The sequence below is a fragment of the Drosophila suzukii genome, chromosome X (genome assembly GCF_043229965.1).
Source record: "Drosophila suzukii chromosome X, CBGP_Dsuzu_IsoJpt1.0, whole genome shotgun sequence".
Classification (NCBI taxonomy): Eukaryota; Metazoa; Arthropoda; class Insecta; order Diptera; family Drosophilidae; genus Drosophila; species Drosophila suzukii.
This window is the reverse complement of record NC_092084.1, coordinates 16,775,118-16,790,392: the sequence shown is the minus strand read 5'-3', so window position 1 is coordinate 16,790,392 and position 15,275 is coordinate 16,775,118. Positions and strand designations below refer to the sequence as shown.

General features: G+C 38.5%; 1 protein-coding gene across 5 annotated transcripts in view; it reads right to left on the bottom strand.

The window, feature by feature from the left end:
* Hers (Histone gene-specific Epigenetic Repressor in late S phase) overlaps positions 1–15,275 on the bottom strand; it is a 46,631-nt gene that overhangs the window by 5,705 nt on the left and 25,651 nt on the right. Inside the window, exons 2-3 of one of the 5 annotated variants that reach the window (XM_036819967.3) lie at positions 1,874–2,740; positions 156–1,001 (exon numbers count right to left, since the gene is read on the bottom strand). In XM_036819967.3, coding sequence (XP_036675862.2) covers positions 156–1,001; positions 1,874–2,417 — 1,390 coding nt within the window. In that variant the 5' untranslated portion in view covers positions 2,418–2,740. Of the gene's footprint in view, positions 1–155; positions 1,002–1,873; positions 2,741–8,073; positions 8,196–14,806; positions 15,243–15,275 lie in introns of those variants that run through there. The other 4 variants (XM_036819969.3, XM_065868264.2, XM_065868265.2 and 1 more) reach the window with 4 other exon arrangements.

Below are 15,275 nucleotides of genomic sequence, written 5' to 3'. Positions count from 1 at the left end.
TTAAAGACTCATCTTTCCCTTTATAAAGTTCCGAAACCTTGATCTACTTTGTGTACAATTTACTTTACTGAATACTCATCGACGGTGGATAATCCTGGCTGGCTTAGTTGGCAACGGATTAAGTGCATCCGAGACTGGACCATACTTTTCCTTACCCATATACGGTCCTTGCAGGCCGCGCGTGTAGCACTGACCGGCGGACGCTCCTCCGCCGGGACTGTAGCCGGCGTAGTAGCTGGGTGGCCCGGGATAGTGCTCCAAGTGCTGGTGCTGTTGCTGTTGCTGGTGGGCCGGTACCAACTGGCTGCCAGCGGGTGCTCCTGCTCCTGCGGCTCCCGCCGCTCCTGCACTGCTGGTGGGCGGCTGCTGTTGCGGCGGACCCGATACCGATCCGGATGAGACGGGCGGCGGGGGCGGCTGCTGCTGTTCGTAGAGCTCGTGCGGCGGCGGCGGACCCGCGTGCTGGTAGTAGGGATAACGGCGATAGGCGCCCGGCGGCGGCGGACCCTGCGGATGGGCGGCAGGATGGCCGGGATGCGATGGCTGGTAGACCTTGCTCGAGAAGTAGGGCTGGTACGTGGGCGGCGAGTAGCACATGACCTCGCCCGGATATGGCGCGTAGTAGTTGGGCGGATAGGCGGTCGAGTAGTGCATCTGGGCCGCGTGCATCGAGCGGGAATAGGGCACGCCCTGGTGGGCGGCGGCTGCCGCGGCTGCGGCCGCCACGGCGCTGGCCGGATACGGCTGTGGCTGCGGCGGATGCTGCGCCTGTTGCGGATTGTGGGCGTGACCGTGGGCGTGGCTGTGCGACTGGGCGGCCTGCGATTGGGCTGCCGCCTGGTCAGCGGCTTCGGCGGCCGCCTGATGCTGCTGCAGCTGCGTGGGCGAACCGGCAACGGGGGTCACACTGTCCTCCTCCTGCAGCTTCTTCACCTGCACTGGCGGCGGCGGGGCGGCGATCACATGCGGTGAGATCAGCGGTCCAGCCGGCTGATAGTAGCCTGCAATGAAAGTAAACAAGAGAGGAACTTTAGTCAATAATTCATTTTTCATTTCACTATATCCAGTGATTGGGAACTGATTAAGTTGTGGTTTATACATATATGAAATCGAATCATGCCGCAAGTTTCTACACATTATAAGTTTTTTTGGTAAACGACAGCTTAACCTATGAATTATAATATAATTTTAATAATGGGGTCTTCCAAATATTACGTAATTATAGTTTTGCCGAACTTTTAGCCCCCCTTCCCCAGTGTAATCAAATTTGTTGAACATAACCAATTTATTTCTTTTACAGGAATAATCTTTTCGCTTATTACGTTATATACATATGAAAAGGCCAAAGGCTGTAATCATTTTATGATTATTATATTTAGCTAAACTTATAAAAATAATGGAACGAAATTGGCTTTTAGATCTATAATCCTAGGTCAGATCAAAAGGTTTTCAGAAAACAGGACATGATCTATAGATGTTGCAAACTTCCTTAGGCTCAAGGTGTTCATTAAATTTCTTTTAAGGAAGGGATTTTGATAGCCTTTCCAAAAACTGTTTTTCGCAGTTATGGGAACATCTGGATGCAGACCTTTAGTAACCCGATTTTGGGCTTAAAAAGAAAATCCTAAGGACTAGGACTACCAACTCGGGGTTCCAATTGAGGGAGCTTTTACTGAGCGGGACGGCAAGTGCAATGCGAGCCAATGCGAAGTGAAGTGCGGCAACAATGCATAAAGTGAAAGTTGGCCTGGCCGAAAAAAAATCGAAAAAAAAAGCTAGCGAAACCAGTTGAGCGGCTCCAGTTTGCTGCCCACAGCAGCAGGTCGTGCAACGTGTATGCCCCCCATTTCCCACCAACACCACCACCACCCACCGGTGACTCCTTTACCTCTTCCCAGCATGTGGGCCGCATACAAAATGTCGCGAAAATGATGCGCCGCATGCTGTTGCAGGAACGTGAAAGACTCGGCAATGTTTGCCGCAAGCGCAGCGGCGGCGGAGGCCTCATCGTTGGGACCTGGTACCGGTACCATTGTTGCTCCTCCAACTCCAACTCCAACTCCAACTCCTCCTCCTCCTCCTCCTCCTCCTGGCACCGCTCCAGGAGGAGCCAGTCCTTCGGAGGTTGCCCCCAGGCCGGGCATCAGGCCACCACCGCCGGCGGCGGGCGAAAGTGCCGACGAGCAGGAGCCGGAACGGTCCGTTTCGCAGGTGCCGCTGCTGCTGGTGCTGCCCACGCTGGAGCAGCGCTGTTGGTGCTGCAGCTGCAGCTGCAACTGATGGTGATGAAGGGGCGGTGAAATGTGGAGCGTACTCAGCAGATCGCCGGAGAGCGGCACGGTCTTATGATTGTGATGGTAGCCTGCTGATGTTTTTGCTGTGGGCGCCGACTTTTTTGTGGTCTCTTTTAGGCGCATTTTCGATTTGCAATTTCCAAGTTTTTCCTCGTTTTCTTTTTTTTTTATTTTTCTTTATTTGGCTCGTATAAAAAATATATAGGTCTCCTAGATCCTTGATATTTTTTGATTTTTCCGTTTGTTGTATATAATATTCTTGTATATATGTATTTGTATATATGTATAAGTGAGTCAACAAGGAAGTTCTATTTGTAAGGCAACTCTTGTTTTAAACATTTCCTCTCGCTTGGTTCTTCAGTTTCTAGCGCCGACTTTTTTCCAAGGCGTTCGTCTTCGTTTTCCCTTGAGCTATTCAAAGTTTCTCGAATTTTTCATTTGACGGGCTGCAATCACAGAAATAAATCGAGCTATAGAGCATTCACACACACGCACACTTTTTGGCCGCGTTCATCAGCCCACTTTTATCACTTTGTTTAGGTATAGCATCATGATCATATATTTCAAGTATTTTTTATGATCCCAGTTTTTTGATTTCCGATCAACGATTCACGCTGGTGAACACGGCCTTTGGCACAGCTATGATATGATATATATATTTTATGATATGATGTATTTTAAGCCCGAGTTTCCCGATTTTTGTGACATTTTTTGATTTCGTTGTTGAATAAGATTAACTTTATTATAATGTCCTGGTGCTTTAATTTTCGGTACTATTTTTGTATTTTTTCATGTTATTAAGGTTTGTTGCTCGCGATTTTGAAATTTTTGTTTTGAATTTGTTTGGTTCTTATTATTTTATCATATTATTCGAATTTGTAGATTTTCCATAGATTTTATCGCGTTTCGTTTTTTTTATTTTCTTTGCTTCAGGGGATTTGGTTCTGGAAAAGTGTGGGGGAAATATCTAAAGCACTACCATACATTTTTAAGATAGCAGTGGAGGGGCAAGCAAAAATTAAAATAAAAACCATCCGATGAAAGCAACTTCCTTCTCCTAACTCCATTCCTACTCCCGATTCCCAATTGTTTAACACTATTTCTCGCACCTTCTCTACCAACAAGCCAGAAAGCCAAACAACCAGTGAAGTTGCAGCGTGTGAAAATCGACGCCGGCAGAGACGCGGGCAGAGCGAGGGAGACGGGGACTTCGGCACGTAGCACGTAGAACGTAGTACGCTGACGTCACACAGAAAACCAGTCCTGCCCATCTAGCTATTTTACAATTTAAACCATCTAGTCTTTATAGAACTTAAAGTTTTGTCTCAAAGTACAAACATCAAATGTTTATTAATAGTAAAAATCTATTTGATATAATGACAAATTTAATGATTTCACATCATATGTATGTTGAGTGACCAACTCTTTTTTTAATTTTTAAAATAGTATCTTGTATATTTTGAAAATTTTTAATTTAGTACAGAAATAAAAATTTTTAGTACAAAACAATTTTAATATCTGCTTTTCTTCCTATACAATGTCCATAAGACTAAAAAAATATGACAACTCTAGTGAACATTCTTAAACAAATTTGGATTGATTATTAATTTTTTAAAGATCATACTTGAATTAGAAATCAAAGATAAAAACATTTTTATGGGTCGTATAAGTAATTTTGATTGGAAAACGGGTTTTGCATTAATCTATTTGATACAGAAAACTACCATCTCAGCAAGTAAGCTCATTTGGTCTTTCAAAATGAACATATAAATCAATAAAGCAGGAAAATTGGCAATTGTAAAGCATTTAAACATTTTCAGTCAGCACTGGCCGGCAGGTGATGTTGATGTGGTAAGAGCCACGGGGGTCTCTTTGATGTCCGTTTGAAAGGTAGCAGACTGTACGGGAGTGGGGAAAATGGGATAGATGGCGCTCGAGTGCAGGCCAGGTGCTGTCATCATTATTGTTATTTTATGCCATCGCCTGTCAAATGCAAACGGGATTGTGCAAGACAGCACGCAAACAACGACGACAATTTGTCAACGCCTGCACTTGACCTACACACAAACACACCCACACACACAAAGGAAAAGGGACATGGCAAGTGGGCGGGGGGAGGGGCTTACACCCATCTATAGAAATATACGTACACCTATTGACAGCTGATTAGAAATAAAAGTACTCTGATCTTTTTAAACCACTATTTTAATTGGAAGTTCAGTTTAACAGTAGACAATTTATTTTTCTTTTAGTTTTTAATAACCGATAAGTTATTAGTGATAACCAAATAATAAAATATAAACAACTTTAATACAAGAAAATAAATAATTACTATGCCAATTACCCAATTTTTTATTTATTTTTAGAAAACTAAGTAAATAAACTTTCTAATTAGCCGGCAATATCTGTATTTCCACCCATAAACTATCGTTTTCCCCACCATAATAGACAAAGTTCTTAAGAGTGGGGGTGACTTAGTGAATAGTTAAGAAACAAAAGCAATAGAAAATAATTTCATGGCCGGTTTTCCATAACCCTTTTCAGTGGGCGAATTTAATCAAATTGAGTGGGGCGCCTAACACAAAAGATGACAATTATATTGATTTCTGTTAAGTGACTACTAATTTCAAAAAAAAAAACTAATATTTTTTTGTGCATTTAACTTGGAATGCTTTCACATAAAAACTTTGAACTTCCAATAGATCCTTCTTCGTAAGCAATTAATCTATTTTCTAGCCAATAAACGAAGGTGAGTTATGCCTCTTTAGCTGAGAAGCAATAGAAAGCCGATAAGCCGAAAGAAAGGCTTTCGCTGGCATCGATTTCAGCTTCTTCTGGATCATTGGAGCTTAGTGAATGCCTGGATTCCATGTCCAACAATGCGGGTCAAAAGAGAATGGTTATCGCATATGAAAAAGAACAACTGGATTTCGGCTTAAATCCTATTCCGTAATCTAGAGATTAAGTTGCCGGTTTAAGATTTTAAATGGGAAAATACATAAATACTTTAATAAGCTTGCTTTTCCAATTAAATTAAAATTTAATCAAAAACATTTCCTGTTATTTAGATACCATTTATATTCTTCTTCTGGCAACATCACTTTGTAAACGCTAATCGCGCCGCTTATGAATCACGTGAGAACTACAAGAAAATGTGATAAAAAACTAAACTTTGGGGCGGCAAACACATGTAAGACACCTTTTACAGCTCCCAGACCAAGAATCGCGGGTCCAACGTCATTTCTAGATTTTCCACCGCATTTTACCGACACCCCTTGTCTTTCGCTGGGATCGTGGTTGGGGCAATTAGCGGAAAACGCTTGCAATTAAGGGCCACGAACGTCATCATTGCCATCTTTGTTGCTTTTGCTTTTAAATAGTTTTTATTTTTTACTCCTGATGTTGGCATAACAGACTAAGTGAATAATTACGCGTAATTAAATGCACGCAACATGTGCCACGCCCCGAAGAAAATGCACATCACGATGCATCACATCCTGCCGATCGGATTAAAAAGCCTCGAAACGATGCCATCCTTTATCAGATCTCCCCCGAAAAAATCCAACTTTCTTTTTTGTGCAATCGATTTTTTACTCCCTTTTTTTGGGTGAAAGGAATCGGACGACGAAAGCATGATAAAAAAAAAAACCAAAATGCATTTCATTTACTCACACAAGAAGAACTATTTCAACCCTTCTTAGTTTTGTAAACTTTCAAAGCATCTTCAATAAATAAATAAATATTAAGTATTCCAACCCTATAAGAAGTAACAAATTTGAGCAATTATTGTAAATCACTGTTTAATGTAAACTTTCTATGTTTATTTACCTATACTTTGTAAAATATTCCTTAAGCTATTGGTATAAAATATTCCTATGATGGAATTGAGTGAAATATGTATGAGTCATGATGATGTATGAGTCAATTCCTTGTGAAATATACAGAAAAGAAACATTTCCTTACGGATAGAGATATGGTTTAAAATAATTCCAAGGTAAACTAAGTAACTCTTTGAAACTATAAAGTTTGTCTAAAGAGTAGACTTCTTTTATAAATCGATTTAGTGATTAAGTAAGCTAACCCACATGTGGCAAGGACAAAAGTACTATATAGGTGGACAACGATAAAAATCGATTATGCGCCTGAGCTCGAAAGTTGTACATTAATCATGAGAAATGCACACAGTAAGTTAAATTTGCATTTCTTTTTTTGCTTTCTTTCATTGTTGTTCCACCGGGTGCGATAAGTTGGGATTACGAGTAAAAAGCCAAGGGAAAAAGCGTCCCAAACAGACGAACCACCAGTGTCAGTTGGCTGGACAGCAGACAAATTCTTTTAAAAATAAGTACAAATATGTATGCGGAAGAAGGAAGAGCCTTCGTGAAGGCGGCAGAACGGGCAGCTGAAGACGGGGCCCCAGTTTCTTCTGCACTTTTCGAGTCTCTTCCCCGCGCTTTGTTTGCATGGCGTGCAGTCAAGAGTAAAAGTCAAATATTGTAATTATGCTAAATACATAATTTACTTTGAATTAACAGCTGAAAACCAGGAGAAACAGCAGGTGAGAAGGATGAAGGTCCCGGCGAAAATATTGAAATTGCTGCCAAGAGATAAGGAAACACACAGTCTGGAGAGAAAAAGACGGAAAAAAAAGAAGAACATCAGGCGGGAAGGGGCGTTACCCTAATGCCGCTCGAGAAACTGAAATAAAATTCAATTAAATTGCGCTCAACTGCTGGCCAACAACAGGTAAGCCGGGTAAAAGAAAAGGTAAAAACACCAACCGCCAGCAGCCAGACGAGCAGAAAAGAAACAATATTTTGCGGTTTTGTTTTGGCACCTGCCACAAGCCACAGACAGGTGAGGCAGGGGTTAAGACAGGGGTATATGGTTAAGAGCGGGGGGTTAAAGGCAAAGAGTCAGCTGTTTGTGCCACCAGCAGCATCGATATGCAGAAGTTGCCTCTTCTTAGGGCACTCGAAGGAGTCCCATAAAGGGCAAGAGGTAAAATAACACCCGGCAATCGTCATCCCATCCCCATTCATCCCTTCCGAACTGACGGACCGAGCCAAGTGGGCGTGTCCTTTCATTCATTAAACTTCAGGCATATGTGGTTCAGAAAATAAAACTGCGGACTCTGGAAATAATTATTAAGCTTTTCATTGCGTCCGACTTTTTTTTTGGTAAACCGATTTGTGTCAACTTCAAAAAATATTCCTTAATTACAAAACTTTTAATATCAATGGGTTTATTTTTTATATAAAAAATGGATTTACGATGAGACACTTTTTAAAATATATTTAAACCAATGATAGTAAACTGTTCATAATTATTCCGCAATTAAGAAAACGCCCATATAAGGAAAAAATATTCTTAAGAATCTAAGACTTCACAAGACAACATTTTAAGTGTGACCAGAACTGCAATAGGAAATAAACCCTTAAATTCTTAATGATGAAAACACTTAAGAAAAAAAGTTGTAATGTTTATAGGCAAATATTATAAGTACATTTACGAATAACAAGATGTTAGGAAATGAAAATATGATAACGAAATGAATGAGTGCATTTGCATTGATGAAATGTGGGATTATTGGATTTACTTGAAAAGTCCTGATAAAGAACTCGATAGCGACATATAGAGTAACAATAATCATTAACAACAACAACAAGATATGTAGGTATATTAAATTGACAATGAAAATAGTGAAAAACAACAGCAATAGCAACCAATAACACACAGAAATGTTAAAGACAAAGATCACTGAGATCCAAATACTCACACAACTGTCTTCTCGCCTAAAAATTATTCTCTTTTTTTCGATCGTTTTTCAATATGAGTTTCGGTAAGGTTTTTATTTTTGGTTTGTTTGCCCAAAATTTTCGTTTAGTCAAAGTTTGTTTTCTTTACCAATTAAGGCAATTGGGGTATGCAAAAAAAAAATAATAATAGTAATAATATGAAACTCTAGCAGCTGGAAATGAAGCGCTCGCGTTTTTATCGCCACTTTAGTATGCGTGTTTTATTATCTCGTTCGTATTATTGTTGTGGCTTTTTGTTTTATGGCTTTATATTTATTCATTAGCTGGGTTGCCTAGTTTTTACGATTAACTTTTGAAAACTAAACGACAACAACAAGAGAAGAGAGGAAATTGAAAAAAAAACCACAACAACGAATAAAAAACCGCTCAAAAGCGTAGAGCCAAACTAAAAATCGCGTCGTCAGCCGTCAGACCTCTGCCAATCAAATTAACACATTTAAATTAGCATTTTTGCATAATGCCCGGACATATACATATATGTACATATGTATTTGCATACCGACACACTAAAACAAATACACAGAAAACCTCAGACAGACGGATGAAATCTGATTTGCAAATTTTTGTGAATCGAAACCGAATTGGAAATGTTTCTGCCACACAATCCAGACATAATGAGATCTCTTCTCTGCTTCGCCTTGTTCATTTCAAATCTCTGGGGGTTTTTTGGGTTGGGAAATAACCCTGGAATCTTCGTTTATCATACATTTTCCTATCAACTAACTCAAGAAATATAACCCCTATTTAATAAGAAAAGAATTGAACTACTATATACAAAACATCTTAAACTAGAGTATTCGAAATAAAGACTTAAAATGATTTTTGAACTGCCCCTGCATTTAATGTGTGACTGTGTGGTAAAGGGAATTTTCAAGTCTATTTATGTTTTGTTTTATTTTCCCATTGTTTGTTTTTTATGATGTTTTCTGGCTTTGTGGTATTGTTATTATCTTAGCTGTTGTTATTTTGATGTTAAGTGTCAATTTGAGAACAAACACGTGTTTCTAAATGGAGATTGTTTCGATGTCGCAGATAGAAATCCATTAGCTTCTTTCTTTACAGTTAATTAAGATCTCTTGTATGTTTAAAAACGAAACAACTTAGTTTCACATACCTATACAAATTATTGTCATTTGTCATTTTAAGATAAACCTCAAGAATGTTAAAAAAACTTAAATTGCTCAATTCTTTGACAAGAAACAGCGAAAATATGCGAAAAACTATCTCTAGAATAGAAAGTATCTTTGGTAGTATCTTTTCTATCCAGATGCAGATGTGATGTAAATTGCTATAGCAAAACAACTGTTGATCAATAAAGATATACGATTTTCTTGGCTCCGAAAGATTGTGCCATTTGTATTCTAGTTTTATTTCAACCCAAGCGCGGTACTTTCTATGGAGAATTCAAGTACTGATACGAGAGAAACACAAAAAGAACCATAAAATAGGCACATAGCAAAAATATTTCGGTGACTTCCGGTTTTGGAGTTTGGTGTCCGAATGAGTGAGTGAGTTCATTATTTTATTTTTGTGCCGCCAGTGCTTCTGGGCGATCCGGACCCGCCTTCAAGTGATGTGTTATACACTTGAAGGCGGGTCCGGATTCCGAATTCCGGAAGGGCTGGGCGGCGGGCCAGCGAATTAACATATATGTATACATTCGACGAAACTAAGCGATAAAGCGTGGACTTGGATAGCCAGCGAAATAATAATAGTAATACTTTTATAATAAGTGAAGCTGTTGACTGACGACGGCGACGGCGGCGACGTTTTGCTATGCGAAGGTCACACAACCAGCCGCAGCCACAAATAAAAAACAACTGCTCCACCAAGGAACGATAACGAAAGCCAGACCAAAAAACCCGGGGAAATGGTTAGTGTAGGCGTGGTAAAAAAAACGAGTAGGCGCTACGAGAAGAATCGAATAGGTTGAAGAATGAAAGACTAAAAGCAGAATTGATCGGAAGAAATTTCCATAGAATAAATTAATCAAAGCGATCCACAAAGTAAGGCACCTAATGGAACATACACTCGATCAAAGCCCATAAGTCGCCTGTGAAGCGATTGGATCGATAGTGTTTCTTTATGTTTACTATCTTTGAAACTAGTTTTAATCTCTTAGCAAAGTCGGTTATTTGTATACCACATTCATGGCTAAAGAAATAGTTCAAGTTGGTTTAATATCTTTACTCCTGCATTTCTATATGGAAATATTTGATGGAACTTGTAAAAATAAAAGAACCCTAATAGCGTTTAAAAATATTACACTCAGTAAACCATCCATTTTAGTCTAACTGTTCTACTATTCTAACTGAGTATTACTATTCGACTACAAGACAGCGTAAGTTCACGAATTTCTCAGTTCGAACTCATACTATTTTAACATAGAAACAAAGGTCTCCCGTATCCCTGCCGTATAAAGATAACCCACGTGTTTACATCACATAACCACCAATTTGAATCATATTCTAACTGATTAAAATCCTAAATATTACAATTGGACTGAAAAACAAAGTGAGTTCTCAGTTAGAACTAATAATATTTTACAAAAATGGAAAGTACCCCGTAATATCCCTGCCTTATAACGAGTAAACCACAAATTTTAATCAGATTCAAACTGAATAGATGGCAAAATATTACTATGCTTTCTCAGTTAAAACTAATAATACTTCAGCATAGAAAGGAAAGTCTCCCGTAATATCCCTGCCCTATAAAAAGAAGACACGTGCCAACTGCCCCTATATCATAGATCCCACCAAATCCCCTCGGTTATCCAATGTCCGACATTCAATTGCGCAGCAGCGGCAGAGAACAACAGTTAATTGCATTTACAATATTGCCACAGTTATGTCGATTCTTTATGGTTTCTATGGATTTTGAAGGAGATGGGGGTTTCGTTCGGGGGGCGTTTCGAGGGGCGGAGGGGCGGTGCAGAAAGCATGTTCGCTTAACGATCTGCTCGACTCATGTTTATTTATGAGTTGCCAATCGAATCAATTCCACTCGGCTCAACTTGACTCGGACTTGACTTGAATCGCTTCCAACTGTTGTTGTGCGGCTGCAAAATGCAAATTTTTACCAAATCCAAAGCATATGTACGTATGGACACCTGTGCTCAAGATATTAGCCAATGCCACCTTCCATTTTTTTCCTATTCAACTGGAACCAAGTTTTTTTGTTGTTTAGACTTTACAGATCCTATATCCAATATAAAAGGTTTTAAGAATATGCATGGGTACTTATGTTAGTACATAGCCTATTTTAAGAACTTGATCTACGTACTTACTAAAAGATTCTGGAGTGACCTTTTCAATTCTCTAGATCATATTTGAGATATTTTTTATATCGAATATAAGATCTGGAATAAAACACATCCCTCTACTTGTTGCATTTTTTTCCCCTAACACAAAATAACCCTTATTTCACGACTGACTGGCATAAAAGCCACAACGAATCTTTAATTTATCAACAGCTGTATAATTGTCGCATATAATGTGTACATAGTATAGATTGCGTTCCCATAGATGGCATGCAGGTCTAGGGCAGTGCCAAAACAGACACCGAAAGCAACTATCAAATGCCGTTCAAGGCCGTTTCAAATTGCGTGGCAGGCAGAACAAGTTCCCCGTGTCGGTGTGTTTGCGAATATTAGCCAGCTGATGGTCGTTTGCATGTGTGTGTGTGAGCCTTTGAGAGGGGTGCGTACATCCCCTAAATCCTAAGACTGCAAGCTTTTGGATCAAGGCAAGATATACGAAATGGAAATACTGTTCTTCAGGTACATATGCCAAGTAAATATATGAAAATAAGATTTTAAAATGAATTATCAAAGATATTAGTTTACTTGGAATATCGTATAATTAAGTCTGTTTTCTCGACCGCATGTTAAATTTAAAATAGGTTAAAGACCTAAAAAATGTAGGTTATGCAAAGTAAATATATAAAATTAAGATTTTAAAATAAATTATCAAAGTTATTAATTTACTTGGATTATCGTATAATTAAGTCTGTTATCTTGACCGCATGTTAAATTGAAAATAGGTTAAAGACCAAAAAAAATGTAGTGTACTTTTACTTTATCAAGCAGGCGAGCAAAAAATAAAAGAAAAAATCGACTTTTTAATGGGCTACCAATTTTATTTTTCTGTCTGCAATAAGATAAGATAATAATTGTGTTAAATGTTGCTTTATTTATATTTACGATGATATCAGGAGCAGCTTGTATGATTTGATTATCATACAGATGATTCGAAAATCACCTACGGAAGCCTTTAACCATATACTCCTATCCCTACCCTACCCTTACTTATATACATATAATAACAATAATGAACCAGGGAGGACGGAAGAACAAAGTACACAGAGAAAAAAAGAGGACATCCTTAACAACAAACTACCACAAAATGTTAATATGTTGTGAATGTTATTTAAAAGCCTTTATTTGATTTACTCATATGAATTTCTTTTAGATTTTAAATGGATAAATGTATTTAAATATTGAACTAAAGAGGTCCTTTTTTCTCAGTGTGACAAAGAGAGGCAGAGCAAGCGGTCGGCTTAAGTGGAGGCAAGTGGGAAACGAGCATGAAATCGAGAGAAAACAAGGATAAACAAGCCGAAGGATATAGGACGGCACTGTTGCTTCGCAAATGTGTGTGTGTTTCTGTGAGTGTGTGTGCACGTCCTGGCCGCGTGCACACGCCATGTGGCCATGTGTGAGTGCGTGCCAGAGTGAGAGGGTGACTGAGTGTGAGTGAGTGGCAACAGCCGCCGCTTCTTATTGACATTAAAACCGCTGCCGCCGCTAGTCGATTCCCTACATATACCCGCTCTCACATGTCCTTCCCCATCCCTTCCACGTTTTTTTTTCTCTCTTATTTTTTTTTTTTAAGTAACACCCGGCGCAGATGCTAAATAAGACGGCAGGAATTAAAGTGCAAAGGTGTGTGCTGCAGCAACAACAACAACAACAGCGGCAGAAGGACGATACTTTGCTCTGGTACTTAGCGTCAACAGAAGAAAAAGAAGAAAAAAGAAGACAAGGACCGCGAACAATGTGGGCAAAGGATCTAAGCAGATATACCAACTGTTCCGAACGTCCACATGGTGCGGATTTAATCACGTATACTCGTTTATATCCTTGAAAGGAAAGAGGAATATGTCAACACATATGAAGACTTTGCATTGATAAAATCGGTATGGGTTAGATAATTATCGAGCCTCTAATGAGAATTGCGTAGTTACCAATAAACTACTAGACAGAATGAATTGACCAACTCTTTCAAATACTTTGGGTTAACATATTTCTAGTATTTCGCATTTATATTTCTTAAAGATCTATTTCTCATGGAATTTAGAAAAAATGTAGTAAACAGTCCCCTTTGGCTGGTAATATCTGGTTTTAGTGGTGAAACTCTATTACGCAATTGCGTTGTTACCGGTAAAGTTCTGGTCAGGATAAATCAACAAGATCCTTAAGAAACTTTACATTTTTCTAATAATCCGAATTTCTATGTCTTAAAAGAGAAATCCATTTCTAAACATGGAAAACTGCCAAAAATGTCTAAAACAATCGCCTTTGGCTAGTAATCTCTCGTTTTAGTGGAGAAATTCTATTACACAAATGCGTAGTTACCGATATATCAACAGAATCTTTTAAAAACTTGGGACATTCATTTTTTAAATATTCCGCATTTCTATTTATTAAAAGATATATCCTTTTCCTAACATAAAAATTTGGCAAAAATGTCATAAACAGTCGGCTAATAATCTCTATTTTAATGTGGGGATATTCTATTACGGAAATTTGCAGTTACCGATAAAGTTATATTTAGGATATATTAACGAGATCCTTAAAAAACTTTTGGTTATTAACAGATAAAACCGTTTCCTAACTTGGAAATTAGCCCAAAATTTCATAGACTGTCGCCATTGGCTGATGATCTCTCCTTTTAGTGGGTAAATTTAGGCATTATTACGCATTTATAAAAATGGATTTCAGTGTTAGCTTTTAAAAGATGTTACTTCAATTCCGTTCTGTTGATATAAAAAACTAGCATTTAAAAGAATTTAGACAATCAAATATATACAGAAACCGGTAAGTAATAGCCAAGGTTTCCAACTGAAACAATATTTGCTTTTCCGAAACCTAATTTAATTTAGTTTCCAAACTTTGTGAACTCAAGCAAATAAATGTAGTTATTTGAATAGATGTCGATACATTGTCGTTTTATACCATTTCCTCAAGAAATTGTATTCCTTTTGAAAAGCAGTAGAACTGGGATGTCAATAAAGTAGGGTCCTAAAACTTTGTATTGTTAAAGAACCTTCAGTTAAAGTTAAAGAACCTTTTAAAAGTGCAATTCAAGAACACAATTAAATTCGTGTTGAAACACTTTTCACAGAAAAAACGAAACGAGGCAATAAAAACCTAGCCAAAGCGCAATTTTAGTATTTGTATTATTTCCGAGAAAAAAACAACAAGATAAAGCTAGCTTGTTGTCAACAACTATCGGTCTAAAAAAAAAATGAAAATAAAAACAAACAGAAACGCAAAAAAATATTGCCGAATGGAAATTTTGTGGCACGCAAACTTGTTGCTCTTTCTATGTGTGTGTGTGTGAGAGTGCGCTGGTGTGTGTGAGCCAGTCTATGAGCATGGGTGTGTGTGTTTGTGTGTGTGGAGAAGCTTACTTTTGCGATGTTTTAATAATAAATGATTTATTTATTTATCGGTTTGTTTTTGTTTTTTGTTTTGATTTTGAATTGCACTGGAATGATGCACTCTTGCGAAAAAAGCCCAACTAATCGCTCTCGTTGTATTTATTATTATTATTTTGTTGCTTTTTGCATGTCACCAACAGAAAAAAAAAGCAAAAAACGCGCGCGTACACTTGTATGTGTGTAGGTGAGCTTGTATTAGCGCGCGTTTAAGTGTATTGGTGCGCGAATTTTCGAGAGACGGGGCGTATGAGCAATGCCGTGGCGAAAACTTTGCCACTTTTGTTGTCTGCGACGGAGGCAAAAACAAAAAACGGCAAAACACCGTAAAGACAAACAAAAACAACAACAAAATACAAGAAGAGTAATAACAAAAACACCGCTTCACATGCGCACTTTTTGTTGTTGTTTTTATTCGGCTGCTGTGGCGTTGCAGTGCGTA